Source organism: Rhyacophila brunnea, unplaced genomic scaffold (assembly GCF_057557595.1).
Source record: "Rhyacophila brunnea isolate RB1 unplaced genomic scaffold, BYU_Rbru_1.0 scaffold_20, whole genome shotgun sequence".
NCBI lineage: Eukaryota > Metazoa > Arthropoda > Insecta > Trichoptera > Rhyacophilidae > Rhyacophila > Rhyacophila brunnea.
The window spans coordinates 7,226,495-7,241,646 of record NW_028232860.1 but is presented as its reverse complement, the minus strand read 5'-3'; the positions used below and the strand labels follow the sequence as shown (position 1 = coordinate 7,241,646).

At 31.7% G+C, this 15,152-nt stretch overlaps 1 protein-coding gene across 1 annotated transcript in view; it reads left to right on the top strand.

Annotated features, from left to right (window-relative positions):
- Positions 1-1,404: 1,404 nt before the first annotated feature.
- amon (prohormone processing protease amontillado) overlaps positions 1,405-15,152 on the top strand; it is a 286,761-nt gene continuing 273,013 nt past the window's right edge. The window contains exon 1 of the mRNA XM_085948103.1: positions 1,405-1,802. Within this exon, the coding sequence (XP_085804229.1) occupies positions 1,644-1,802 (159 nt within the window). The 5' untranslated portion in view covers positions 1,405-1,643. The remainder of the gene's footprint in view (positions 1,803-15,152) is intronic.

The window sequence follows — 15,152 nt, the reverse complement described above, 5'->3', positions numbered from 1 at the left end:
TGGACTTGAGCAGCTCTCCCGTTTCAACCGTCTTGTGGGGTCAATTCCCATGGATGTAATTGGTATTATATGACTCGCATTGAACGATTGAATGATTCTATTGAAGAGTGTACGAAACTTGATATGCACCATGTCCTCACATATTGTCAACATTTGGGAAGGTTTCATTTGCTGTCAAATATAAGGCCAAGCTGACAATGCATAGAGATTATTAACAACTAACTAAGACATAGTTATGTGCAATGCATGTAGAAAACATCAATAACGCTTGGGTTTCGTTAACTAAAAGTCATAGAACTCTCTTTGTCTCATCCAGTTCTGCCGGGCCTATGCAGCTGTCATTCACGTTGATTGAACGTAGTGTTGTTAATAAATTGTTAAAATGTATCACACATAAAGATAAATATAGATTGATACAATCACTGCTCAATTCGGTTCAACCAGCTGTTGGGCCCATCGGACCGTCCGATCTGGTCGCCACAAAGGCCAATTATATTGCATTTAGAAAATTTGCGGCGACATACTGCCAACGTGAAGACATCTTCACTTAGAATGTTGGGCAGTTTTCTATTAGCTTTAATTTGTTACTTACTACAATTTTTAATATTGCCTCTACGTGCTCATCTCTCCCATGAGTAGGTACTTTAACTTAAAGTCATGTAAATTCAGTCAAAACACATTTGAGTGTACCTTAGTCTTGGGTAATTGCTCCTGAGACATTCCCAGTAGAGTTTCGTGATACGCCTGATTAAGACCGGGTGTGGTGCAGGGTGGGTGTAGTTTGGTGGGGCCATTAACTTCAATGATACAATCACAAAATGATATAATGTGGAAATGTGATTCAATTTTATAAATAAGCAGAAATGGTGTGAACGATGCTAACCAGAAAGGGTTAAATTTACAAACAATTTTGTTTCTCTTTATTACAAAAAAGTCCTATCATGTAGATATTGTAAATTCTACTCCACTGTCAATTTATTGATTATTAGATTATGAAAATAAATGTTACTTATAGTTGATACCATCCGTTCCATATTTGAATAAGGAAATTATTAGTATTTTTTCATTATTTTAAAACTTAATCAAACTTGATACGAATAATCATTTTAAACGATATGAATATACGTTTTAGTAGTAAACTGTCCACAAATTTGCTGACAATAAAACTTGTGTTAAACACATATCTACATACTATTTCAAGAGTGTGAAAACAAGTTTTATATGCTACGGCATTGAAACTGTCGGAGCTACGCGAAAATGTAGAAGTGTCTACGACGCGTAGAGGGTTACGGATAATTCCTTTCTACGCTGGATATACACTCCGAAGCGGATTCCGTGACGTCACGCGGTGAATGAGCGCTGCGGGGGGTGGGCAAGGGGACCTCTCCACTCCCGCTGTCTCTCAGTACAATCGCAGTCGCGCTCGGGTCCATATACTTTCGCCAGCCGTCTCCAACGCTCTGGACCTGACGCAGATATCTGTTGACATTTGCCACGACCACCCCGCGGTGTCATCCAAGCCAAACCAGTTAACGCGGCAATCCTACCCTGATCACATGACAGTGTTTTGGCTAGCAGATCGGCAGCTGTTTTGAGTATTTCGGGGTAGTTTCGAGAGAGTGAAGGAGGTCCATTTGGCTGTAATGTGGTTGAGGGCTGCCCTTTGGCTGGCCTTGACCGTCGGCCTGCAGGCGAGGACTCCGCTGTTTACCAACTCGTTTTTGGTGAGGCTGAAGCGCGCTGGAGGGGCTCCGCTGGCGGCGCAGGTTGCCACCAGGACTGGCTTCGACTTCTTAGGACCGGTAAGTCAAACTCCGATTAAACATACGATATTATAATACACATTAATCATTTAACAGATTCCGTTCATTATGACAAACAAAATATTACATCGTGATCTTATAATGGTAATTGTAAATATATAGCTTCTGCTGTTTATTTAATTTCATATGGTAGGTATTTAATTAAAGATTACGAATATTTTTTTGTATAAATTCTTAATTATTCACAATATTTAATTTATATTTAGATACATTTAAGTACTTACTAGGATCAAAATAAATAAAGGTACCTATATATAATGTACTGGATATTATGCATAATATAAAATTTATAAAATTACTAAAACATCAATTATTTCATAATAATATATTCATACGTCATGTAAGTTTTTTAGGTTAAACATTGTAATGTTTTTATTAATTTAAAGTATTTATACATTTAATTAATATCAAAATATGGGTACTTTTATTGTAATTAAACAAGACTTTTAAAATATTTTAAATAATACTGCCCTATGTCGTATAAATTTTTATTGCATATTAAATTTTATAGTACGTATTAGGTATGCTTGAATAACTATTAGTACCTATTATTTTTACGAAAAATAAAACATTTTAAGTACCTGGCAATATTACTTGAGCGCTTTTTGTTTATAGAACAATATACCTGATATTATTTATTATAATATATATGTAAATTAATTACATTGTATTTACCATAGCAAAGATTGACTAAATCACGTCATATTAGCTATCTAATATGCTCATTTCAAATAATTTTATCCAAATAATTTAGGCTTATTCAAACCATAATTATTACATATTATTATGTTTAAATCATGACATAGCCTGAGCATTTTAGCGACACAATACAACCAGCTGTTTGGAATATTTAAAAGTCGCATGTTCCTTTCGGTGACATACATTTACTTTTACCGCTAAATATTTCTATCATTATCGTAACATACCATACATAGTAATTATGATTATCGGAATAATTATCCGATGTTATGGAACGGCGGGATCGTCTTCATATAAACACATTTTATATTTAAACTGTCTTTATTAGAATGTAATAGGTATATAATTAATAGATTATGTTTTAAACCAGGGGGGGGGCAAACTGCGGCCCGCGGACCGCATGTGGCCCGCCGGGTATTTTTTTGCGGCCCGCCGTCATTAATTGTACTTCTGATTACGAATAACTTTTTTATATATTTTTTTTTTAAATATTGACAATAGATTAAAATTTGTTTAGCGATATTAGGTACGCGATCCATTTTCAATATATATTGATAGTGTACCGACAGAGCTACAACTTGAGATTATTGATCTGCAGTGTGACACTGATTTAAGAGAATTGCATCGTCGTGAAGAAATCTCCAAATTTTACAATGGCCTTAATTCAGACAAATTCGACCAACTTAAAGATTATGCAAGAAAAATGTTCGTTATTTTTGGATCAACCTGAACAAACATTTTCGATCATGAACCTCAATAAAAATTCTTTACGATCAAATATCTCCGATGCCCATTTACAAGCAGTTTTGAGAATACCAACTACAAAATTAACACCTGAATTTTAAAAAAATGTTAAAAAAGTACAACAGTTTCATTCTTCTCATTAATTTTTTTGTAATGTTTATTTTTTGTGATAATAAACAGTGTATATCTAAAAATGGTATTTTACTTGCGGCCCGCCGCTCATTTTGAATTCTTGAATTTGGCCCTCCATCCAAAAAGTTTGCCCCCCCCCCCTGTTTTAGACAATAACTTGTTAACAGTCTGATCTGGTACAGTGATTGAACGCAGTCGATGCGTCCTTCTTTAAGGTTGAGGTAATCTAAATTGAAATGCTATTTTGATTCTATGTATAACAAACTTTATTAATATTACTAATGGCATTCTCAGACGTTTAGTTCGATAAGACAAGTGGATATAAAACAATATCTTTAAGAAAGAAGATTTGAAAAAAAATGAGCGATAAAGATGTATTACATTCCAGTCGTTTAGATTGATAAGAACAATGGTGCGATAAAGCAAATCTTCATCAAATGCATTCCAGACATTCATTATGCTGCTTTTTAATACTTGATAAGAATACAAAGATAGGCTCAAAACTGCGGGGCTATGACAACGAATTGTGTGAAATTATTTTGATGGTATTCGGATTACAAGGAAGTATAATATTATCTCGTGTATCTTTGTCGATATTAAATGGGACTATGAATAATTTATTTCCCGGCGTTAGCTGATTTTCCATCATCCGACGGGATATTTTGAAACTCTATTCAGTCTGCGGCGAGAATCGCTAAATTGTCTATTATTTGATAATCTTAATGTTTTGAGAATTGTCTATTAAATGAAGATTTTTGGTCAGTTTAATTTGGAATTTGGATGATAGTTAAAATTGAACTACGTACTATAATAATAATTATAGAGGGATGAATAAGAGGTTTTTGTATAATAAAAACACTGTTTAAGTTTAAAGAATTGATATGAGTGATAGAAATACTATAGAAAATTAAAATGTCTATTACCTATATAATTTAATGAATTGTTTATAAATAAAAAAGAATACTGCCGATGACATATTATTGCTTTGGTTGATTCCATGTGTAGTGTATTTTTATCTAAATAATCATGCTTTATTGCTTAATAAAATACTTATTTTAGGCATGCAACACTAATGCAACGTGTTTTTATCTGATAAATTATCTTTATAATGCAAAATGTCATACAGATAATTTAATACTTTACCTTTATAGCCCCCGGTTCAACTGCACTTTCAATATACAAAAACTCTGTATGGATATTTGTATAAAAAAATGATTTTTCCAACATATTTAGTCACAACAAAAATTTAACTTGTGGTTGTATTATAAGCGTATCTAATTGGATCAGATATAGGGGAGATGGTAACCCATTAAACGAATATATATTTTAAATACATATACCTACATAATAATTAGCTTTGAGTTATATATGGTTTTAATTCGATTGAAAATGGGAGCTTGGTAGCTTATTTTAAGGATCCCGTAATCAAAACAAAATTAATTTTACGATTCTATCTTATTTTCAACCCCAAGTAGAGAATAAATAATATATAAAAAACCTCATCTAACCTAACCTAATCTAACAGTTTAATTGTATACACAAAAATGTTCGCCTGCGGCACAATCGTGTTTGATTTTGATGATTGACATATTGTGTTATCTGCTGCAAGACGTCATATAATCGTGAAATTATTCATATTTATATTTGGGATTTGATATGAATGAATTTAGGGGGTTTAAATTAATCAAAGTAGCTCTTAGCGCCAAAATGGTTGAACTTAATCACTTTATAATAAATTTATATCGTGCCGTTGATAAATAATTTAAAATCAGTAATTGTTTATATATATGTATGTTTTTGTGAATTACATTATCAAGTTGAATGACTACTCCACAGAACAGATTAATAAATATAATTTTTATAGGCTATAGGTACACTACATTTTGACGAAGGGTTTTGAATGTGAGAGTACTCTACGAAAATGAGCCACGCATTAAAACGTGCAAAAGTGTGTGTTTTAACCTTTAAATACACCAATATTTAATGAGCGTCAGTGCATAAACGGAGAGCAGTTGTCAGTATTCGACGTATGACCTATTGTGACACGTGTTTAATTTTATCCCATATTCCTCCACAATCGAGATCAGTTGCCTATTACTCCACACCCGTTAAGTATTTCAGTTCCCATTATTTCTGATTTTCCTGGAATTCCCTAGGTCATTTTCTGGCTGGATCATCCAGCGAGGTAAACCGATGTTTATGCCACGAACATTGCTAAAATTCGCTATGTTTTATGATAGTACGAAGAAAGTATTGCATTCGGTTGCCGATAAGGTAGAATATAATTGGGATTGGCCACAACTGTGGTTGGAGATGTCTGTCGGCTACAGGCACTGACAAATTTTGAGGCGCTATTCAGTGGAAAATACTCCAATTAGATTATATTAAACTAATCACAACTTCGAAGTTATTTATACAATGAAATTTCGAAAACCACCCTTGTAGAAATATGACGCGGCGGATTCCCGCGCATTCGATAAACCACCACTGATTGGATGTTCTATATTATAATATTATGAAGGTTTATAGTTTATACTAATAGTAAATATACTATTTAATACAATGATGAAACAAATCTAATAATCATGAAACCCATTGGCGTGTGATGCTGAATACTTTATGTAGTCATTGGGACATTCTTCAATTGACATCAGGATAATTTTATCTTTCGTACATTTAATTGCAGTAAAAATAAGAGGTGGCCATGAGATTTTACAACTTTCTTTTTAGACCAAACCAAACCTAACCTAACGTAACATAACCTAACCTAAGCTAACCTACCTCAAACTAATATTACCTCATATAATTATTTTTTTTCGACTATATCCGATCCTAATAGGATCATATGGGCCTCCACAGAGTAGAGGTTTGTATTAACATATTTTGTTTTTTACGAGAAATGGATGTCAGCCACTTGCTCAACCTATTAGGACCATACCCTGACTCACACACAAATTGAAAAACAATATGTGTACTTGCCAGGCCCAGAATTCGAACCTGATACCCACGGCGTGATAGTCCAACGCTTAAGCCGTATAATCTTAGTTTGTGATAATGGTGCATCAAAATGTATGAAAATTTAACGATTATTGGATCGAAAAGCCGATGTGCCGACAGAAGAAGGTATTTATTATAATTAATTGTCTACATGGAATAAACTGTTTTCGTAAAAAAAAATATAAAAGCTCATCGCCACCTCTGCGGCACAATTACCACATATTTTTTTAATAACACAATTAGATTAAACAAAGAACTAAAAACTATTTTTCGCAAAAGATCTTTTAATATTCTGCAGAGATTCTTTGCTTTGGAGCGAATGCAGTATTTTATTTGAAAATTAATAAGTACTAAATGTATTTATGAATAAATTACAATATGCTTATTTAAATGACTACCGAGGGAATTAAAATGATAATATTTTTATCACGTACAAAAATAGGGAAAATAAAATTGTCATCAGAAGTGTAAAATTGAATTGACTTTTTTTAATTATTAATAATGAAATTACCTCGGAGAATCCCGCTTCAAACAATTCGGCATGTAGCATAGATTATTCCGGCATTGTTTTAAAAATATTCGGTAAGGCTAAAAAGTATAGTAATACAAAAATTCTCATATTTATAACTTCACACTAAAGTCAAGAAAATGTATTCTTGAAAATATTATATTTTGTAGGTAGTTACTGACTCATACTTTGGCTTAAAATAGTCATAATTGACAGGTGTTTTACTTATAGGTAGGTAAGAAAATAATCTGATAAAATAGCAAACAACGTAACATGTATCAAAATGCAATTATTTACCGTATCCGGAAATTTGTACGTAAACAGTTCACCGCATGACACTTATTCGTGCGGCGCAGTACGTGAAACATGACTTCGTATAACATTTAATGAAATGACGAGTTCTTCGTTGAACATTTCACCGTGGGGTATATTTTTGTACGTATGCTACAACATGTGGCGAATTTTATGAGATGTCTTTACTAGGTTACGTTAGGGTTAATCTAATTGGAACAGTACTATTTGCAAACTATCGCCGTATTTTGTAAGATACGCCGTCATTAGCGTCATTTGATAAAATGTTATACGAACTCATGTTTCACGTACCGCGGCGCACGAATAAGTGTCCCACGATGAACTGCATACGTACAACTTACATGTAACCATTATTTACAATATAAAAGACGAAGAAACATTATTTTAATTGTCACGAATTTCATTTACTTACCGAAAACTATTAAAACCCATTAGTTAAAATTTGGCGTAATTAATTATGACTCCTTTAGCATTGTGGTAAATGTGTGTGGGCGCGATACCCGAGAGATGCATGTTCGATTCTGCGGGGTGTCTTACTTTTTTCAAAAAGATTTTTTTCTATCTGCCTATTTTGTCAGAAGTGTTTTCAAAATTATGTATGTTTAATATATTATACTAACAGAGCCAGCTAGCGGTCGCTTACGGTACATGTTCAAACACACGCGTCAATATCAATTTAAGTTTGTCAATTTATGGCTACGGCCGTATGTTGTAGCTTAACCACTGGGGAATGACAAAAGAAATGGCGTATTTCAAAAAAACACTACCTTATTCTTAGGTCAATAATTATTATAAAGCAATCATTATTCATATGATGTTTATCACACTTGAATGGTCAAAGATATAGCTTATAATGAGTATCTTTAGAATTATCTTGAAATGTGTTAATCTTGCCGATTTTTTGAATAATAAAATGCCTAATTCTTGTCAAATTTGGGATCACAGAGATTATCAATATAATGTTTTATCGTGAATATTTTTTTTTATAATGGTTTTATAAATGCGTTTAAAAATTAATAAATGTAAAAAATCTTAACACCACTGCACATTCATGTACCGAAATATGACTATATTCTAAAACATTAGAGCGAGAGGTTTAAAAGAATACTATTTTATGTAACAAAAATACTTTATGCAGTCATCAAATGTTTAAAATAAATATAAAGGATAATAAGGCTTCAAAATTATATAAATATATTATCTACAACGTTTAAGGAGTGTCCAGGATCATGGTTTGAAAATACAATAAAAACTCAATTTTGACCTACGACGAGCGACATTATAATTAATTCGCAGTAGATGGACAGCAAGACGCGGAAATGTATGGTGACGGATATAAAACGCGATTTAAAAATGATTTTATCTGTGTCGAGTTTTATCAGATTTTGCAAGATTCAAATGGAAGTAGATTCGGGACTCTAAAAAATGAATTGAAATAGTTTAAAAATCAACAAAATGGTATTTAAATAAAAAAAATGGTGCGTTTTCCAAAATCTCTTAGGATAATAATAAATATAGGAGACAATATCTCTGATTATGTAAATTTAGCTCAATTCAAATCGTAGAGATTTTGGGAATGCAAAAATCGAAGTGGAAATATTAAAAAATCAACAATGTGGCGTTTAATACTTTGGACGCTGAAGACGCACATGCGCGTAATGGCCAGGCGGCCGATCGATGTAGTTAACGTGCATTTTAAATGTGCTAATTAAAAAGTCATTATCTTCTCAGCAGCGAATGCGTTAAAGTGTGTTATCCAATAGATATTAGAGTAATCATTATAGGGATTCATAAAATTTACTGTAGGTCGGTAATTATTTCATTTAAAATACATTATTAATAATTAACAGCGGTATATTTTTCTTATTTTTGTGCCATCCCATATCGAATATCACCCACCATCAGGACGACCATCCCTGTATTGACTGCAACCCGGAATAGTTCAGTGGAGCTTCACCAAATTGCGACGTATACCATTGATCATTCCTAAGATTAAATATTGACTTTCGAGACCCTTTTAAATACCTATTATACTTGTTGCTTAATTAGTACAGCACATTGAACTGAGTTGGATGTATGCAGGTTGAAATTCCGCTCGGTACTATAATATCTATTTTTATTACAACGTTTTTCTTATGTCGTATTCTTATTTGTCCGGTGGTTGTTTGTCCAGTGTAAATCGTGCAATCAATTTTTAACTAACTTCCCGAATAGCTAGTTAGACATTTGAAACTTTTAGAATATATCAGAACACGATGCCAATGCCTTTTTTTAGTATTTTTAGCCATCTTTAAGTAGAATTGAATTCATTTTTAGTTAATTCTGTTTTGTATGAAAAGTTATTTCGATACCATTATTGGTTGCTAGGGGGTTATAGCAACTAAATTATTAAATAATATATACGTGCGTTACTATGGAAATCAATATGAAATGACATTTCATTATTCAGTATTTTTATCAAGTACAAATTTTTTTGATCGTTTAAGCTAGTCAAGTCAAGTTTATATGATTCAACAGAAAATTTAAAAACGTTGTATACAAAAAGTTCTTTTTATCTTGTAATTATAATAGTTATATTTGTTTTGTATTTTTGTTCAATTCTTCATTGTTTTTGGTGATACTAGATCCAAGGTGAAGTCTTCGACTACTTCAAAATTTTGGACATCTTCAAAAGTGATACGATGGCTTCTGGGATGGATTTATAGAGAAACGCATATTAGTAATTTATTGATTGTCAATGATAGTACACATTTTATTGAAACTACATGAAACCTGATTTCAAGCTTTTGGATTCTGTAAATTCATTTGTGTAGCTAGGCAAGTGCTTCGTTTGTTTCAGGGGTTCTCATGAATATTCTGTCCATGCCAATTTGGTATTATAGTAACTTATAGTATATCGAGCTTTGGATGGCGTAGCGTGGATTCAATAATACCCACTATAAATTTCATTTGTTTTTTATCGTTCATAATTATGTTCAAATAGCCTTTTTCGTTTTAACATAAATCTGTTTCAATATATGGGTGGCTCACAATATGAATCAAGTCCAATTTTCATAAAATTCGATTTTTTTTTGTTTCAGCGGCTAGATAAAACAGATTTCTATATTGTGTGTTAATATCACAATCGTAGCTCTACAATTTTCTGCATAAATGACAATACTGATATTGATGACATCAAATTGAATGTTAATCATGTCCATTTCGACAGTTCCTTCAGCAGTGTAGTTACTTTATGTTTGGACTATTTATTAAAATTGATCCATGTACTATCAAAATATGGTTAGTATATACAGTAGAGGTGAGTTGGAAATATTGTCACCAGTTTGTGTACTCAAGTTTCGGATGAAACTACCCATACTCAGTATGTGTGGCCCAATAAACTTATTCCAAACAACTTGTGGTGATATCATCGCGAGTCGCTGTTCTGTGCACTCGCCAGTTGGTAGACTTTCGATACTATTGACATTAAATGCGCGAGATAGCACTTGAATATAGGTATATTTTAATTTATCAGTCTATTGCGTTCGAATGTATGAATAATAGGTCATGAATTTTGTGTCGCAACACAGTGGTGAGATGACGCACAGGCTTAGGCTTGTTATATGACTGCTCAAAACATGTTTAAAATTTTAAAAAAAAATCACATTTATTCATTTTTGTTAACAAGAATATTGTAACGTAACTGAAAAACAACTCATAAATTGTGTTTAAAATTTTATAATAAATGGGACTTTTCGAAAGGCAGAGCTCAGCGTATTTTTAGCGATTCTATTGAAGCCGATACACAGCCAGAATTCCCTGAGCCGATACCTATTTTAAATACTAATATGGAGTTGGTTTTAGTTTCAGTTGAGTATGAAACTTTTGTCGCATACGTACGCCAAACGCTCTATATAGGATTCCAAATACTAGTAACTATTTTGGAACAAGTTTCTATACTAAGTATTTTTTTATACTGATAGTAAGTATACTTTGTCTTCAAAATCGCCAGTTTTCCCATCTCTAATATGCAGTGAAAACATTCCTGAATTTTACAAAAGGAGTTTTAACTTTATGTCCAAATATCTCAACATTCATTTTAATAAGCTTGATCCATAATTATTGTGAAACACCCATATATTATATAGGTATACTAAATTAATTATACAGTACCCTAATAATTTTAACCCTAACCACCTATGCGGATACAGACGATTTACATATTAAATTGTACGTTTCCTAAATAAATACCGACTACTTTTGGCGAATATTTTAGTCGTTTAACTAACAACATTTGGAAAGTTTCGGTTACCAAATAAGCATGTCATAAATCCAACCTTCGGGGAAAACACTGATACAATTTGATCTTCGCTTCGTTTCAAATCAAAAGTAAATAATTACAAGATAAAAATAACTTTTTATATAAGTACAACGTTCTGAAATTTTCTGTTGAATCATATAAACTTGACTTGACTAGCTTAAACGATCAAAAAAATTTGTACTTGATAGAAATACAGAAAAAATATAGAGTACTGAAATGTCATTTTGACATTTCATATTGATTTCCATAGTAACGCACGTATATATTAATAATTTAGTTCCTAGGGCCCCAGACCTAGCAACCAATAATAATGTTTTACTGTTTACGGATTTCTTCCGAAATAACTTTTCATACAAAACAGAATTAACTGAAAATGAATTCAGTATTAAATTTAAAAAAATAAAAGAATGCATTGGTATCGTGTTCTGATATATTCTAAAAGTTTCAAATGTCTAGCTAGTCGGGAAGTTAGTTAAAACCGATTGCAAGATTTGTACAGGATAAACAACCACCAGACAAACAAGAATACGACCTAATAAAAACGTTGTAAAATATCATATAAATATTATTTTGTTAGCTACATGGGGATGATTATTGTATTTAGTTTTTATGGTGTCACCGTGCGTTATTCTTCGGGCGCTTCGGGACTCATTGGAGTGGCTAGAATAAAAAAGGAAACTTAATTTGGGTCTACGACAATTCGGCGGCGAGACAACTAGGCGCGACGTAATCGAATGAAATTCGAAAATAAAAATAGACGTTCGCGAATTATAGGTACTTTAAAAATATATATTTAATGTCATTATTTATATTTAATGTATTATATTATTATTTAATACTTTGTGAGAATTTAAATATGCACACGTAAATAATGATTTAATTGTGCATATGTTTAAGTTCCACCGACAAAAGAGTTCTTTTATTTTTACATAAAGCCTCAGACATGATAATTCTCAATCCACGATAAAAAACTTTTGTTAAGAGCAAAATGAATGAAAACTACTAAGTGGTAGATAGAAATTAATTAAAATTCTTCATCTAATTTCTGTATAAAATCGTAATGAATGTATATTTATTTCATTCGACAATGCGGCGCCCAATTATTGTCCTCACGCCCAGTTGTTCCATTCCGCTTAATTTCATTGTCACCTAACCGCAACATTTTCAATAGACTTAGAGCGGCGCTTGTATTTATACACCGAACAGTTAGTATACTTCTCCATCTCTAGAAATATACAATAATAATTATTTATATCCGTCAACGTCTCAAGCAATATATTCAGTATGTACCTTATAAATCTACATAAATATTGTATTAACTATTATTTTTGGGATTCAGAGAACTGTCTCGTTTAATTTTTTTCTAATTGTGTGGGCTAAATTTTTTTAATATCTCATCATTAGCCGGGGTCGATGTATTGGTTGAATGAAGGACTCCCATAGCTCCCTCCACTCTTTTCGGTCCCTAGTTCTTGCCTCCATATAGATTCACCGATTTTAATGAGTTCGTACATCCAACGGGTTTTAGGGTTTACATCATAATTATACCTATTTATAAAGTATGGGTACCTAGAGTTGGGTTTCGGGAATTTCCCGACGGGAATTCTCAAGAAATTTTCGAGATTTTCCATTCCCGAATCTCGAGAATTGAAAATTTTAACATTTCGGGAAATCCCGGATCTCGAGAATCTTTTCTCGGGATTTCTTTATTATCAAATATTAATTGGAAAAGTGGACAGAAAACACAAAACGTTCAAAGGCTGATCGGGGAATTTAACGCAATTAAGCCAACGTCGACTCAAAATGAGCGCAACTTTTTTAACATCAGGGAAATTTGTGTCTCAAAAGCGTACGCGTTTGTCAGACGCAGCGATTGATAGTCAGCGATTGACTGAGACAGATTTGACGCAAAATAAAATCCTATTTTAATAAGTAATGTTTTGACTTATTTTTGTTTTCCTACTTCTATTTTGTTTGTCTTCTTACATATTATAAAAATCATATTTTTTTTTGGAATATGTCTGTTTTACACTGAATTTAGAATTTCCCGATATCTCGAGAATTCTCGTAATTTTTTTCTGAAAATCCCGAATCTCGAGAATTCAAAATTTTATCATTTCGGGAAATCCCGAATCTCGAGATTGAGATTTTTTCGGGAAATACCCAACTCTGTGGGTACCTACACTCTAAATATACTTACTTATACAGGTAAATTTTTAATATTTTGCCTTGAATTACTTAGTAATAATTAATAACATATTTCATAAAATTCCCATAAACCAAAATGAATATGAATTAATTCTACGGCTTTCATTCGACTAACCGGTATAACCGGTGAAAAATGTAATTTTATTAACGTTTCAAAATTACCTTTTATATTTTTATGAAAGAATATTAAAGTGTATCTTAATTAAGAAGCTTATACTAATAGGCTTTTTGACTTACAAGTAGAGCACCACCAGCGCAATGGGGCCGATGAACCAATAAATAAAACCGTAAAATAATACAACACGATAAGTATTTTACTTATACAGCGACATAAGTAATCATTGTTAATATAAATCATACATAAATATAATTTTATTTAATGATATTTAGTAAGTATAGTAGAACCTCAATATAATGGACTTCGAATATAACGAATAAAATATACGGTCAAATGTGAAAATTGTTAAAGACATCCTTTTATTGTTATATAATCAAAATGTCACCGCTTGTGAACAATTTTCAGCGCATGATAACACGCCATACACCTCCTACTTGAATTCGAGTCATAATGCCGTCGTTTTTTGTTTTTTAATTTGTTTTAATTTGTTTACTCGAAGCGAATGGATGCATTTATTACTCCAATCAATACGTTTACAATGGTTAGAAGTAGATGAAGTTTTGCTCTTGGAAAATGAGGATATATGTGAAGATAGCGAGGAAAAAGAAACAACACGCTCAAAAACAAAGTTAATAGTGATAAGATCGCATCTCGACGACCTAATAACATTTCTATTATAATATCTTTTATAGTGTTAACTGTCAATTCGTCGTGGAACTGCATTGTATTATTTGATTAATTATTTGTTTAATTAAATAAAACACAATTTTATAGTACTTATTCTACTTTATCAATTAAATTTTGGACCGGTTTCGTCCTCCTCAAAGGGACATTATCAATTAAGTAATAATGTTAAAACAGGCATATCAAACAAAATCATAGAAGCGACAAAATAACCTACCAGTACATCGCAACAAACGTCCATAATAATCAATAACCATTAAAAGACAATTTCACCAAATAGATATTATGATATTAATACTTTTTGATATGTATAACATTAAGGAAACTGCGCCAACTATTCTAAAAATTAATGAAACATATTATACTAAACTTAATAAAATAAAATGAAACAAAAAGTATTTACAAAAAATATTTTAATATATTAGACACACATAATATTTACGTTTAGTCAATATTCAATAACAGATTCAATTTTTAATTATTATTAAAAAAAATATATTAAACAATTTATGGATAACAAAATAAAAGGAAAATAAGTCAAAATTTAACAAAAAAAAAACAAATAAATAAAACAAAAATAATACACAACAACATTAAATAAAATTAACATAACTATTCGTCAGATAA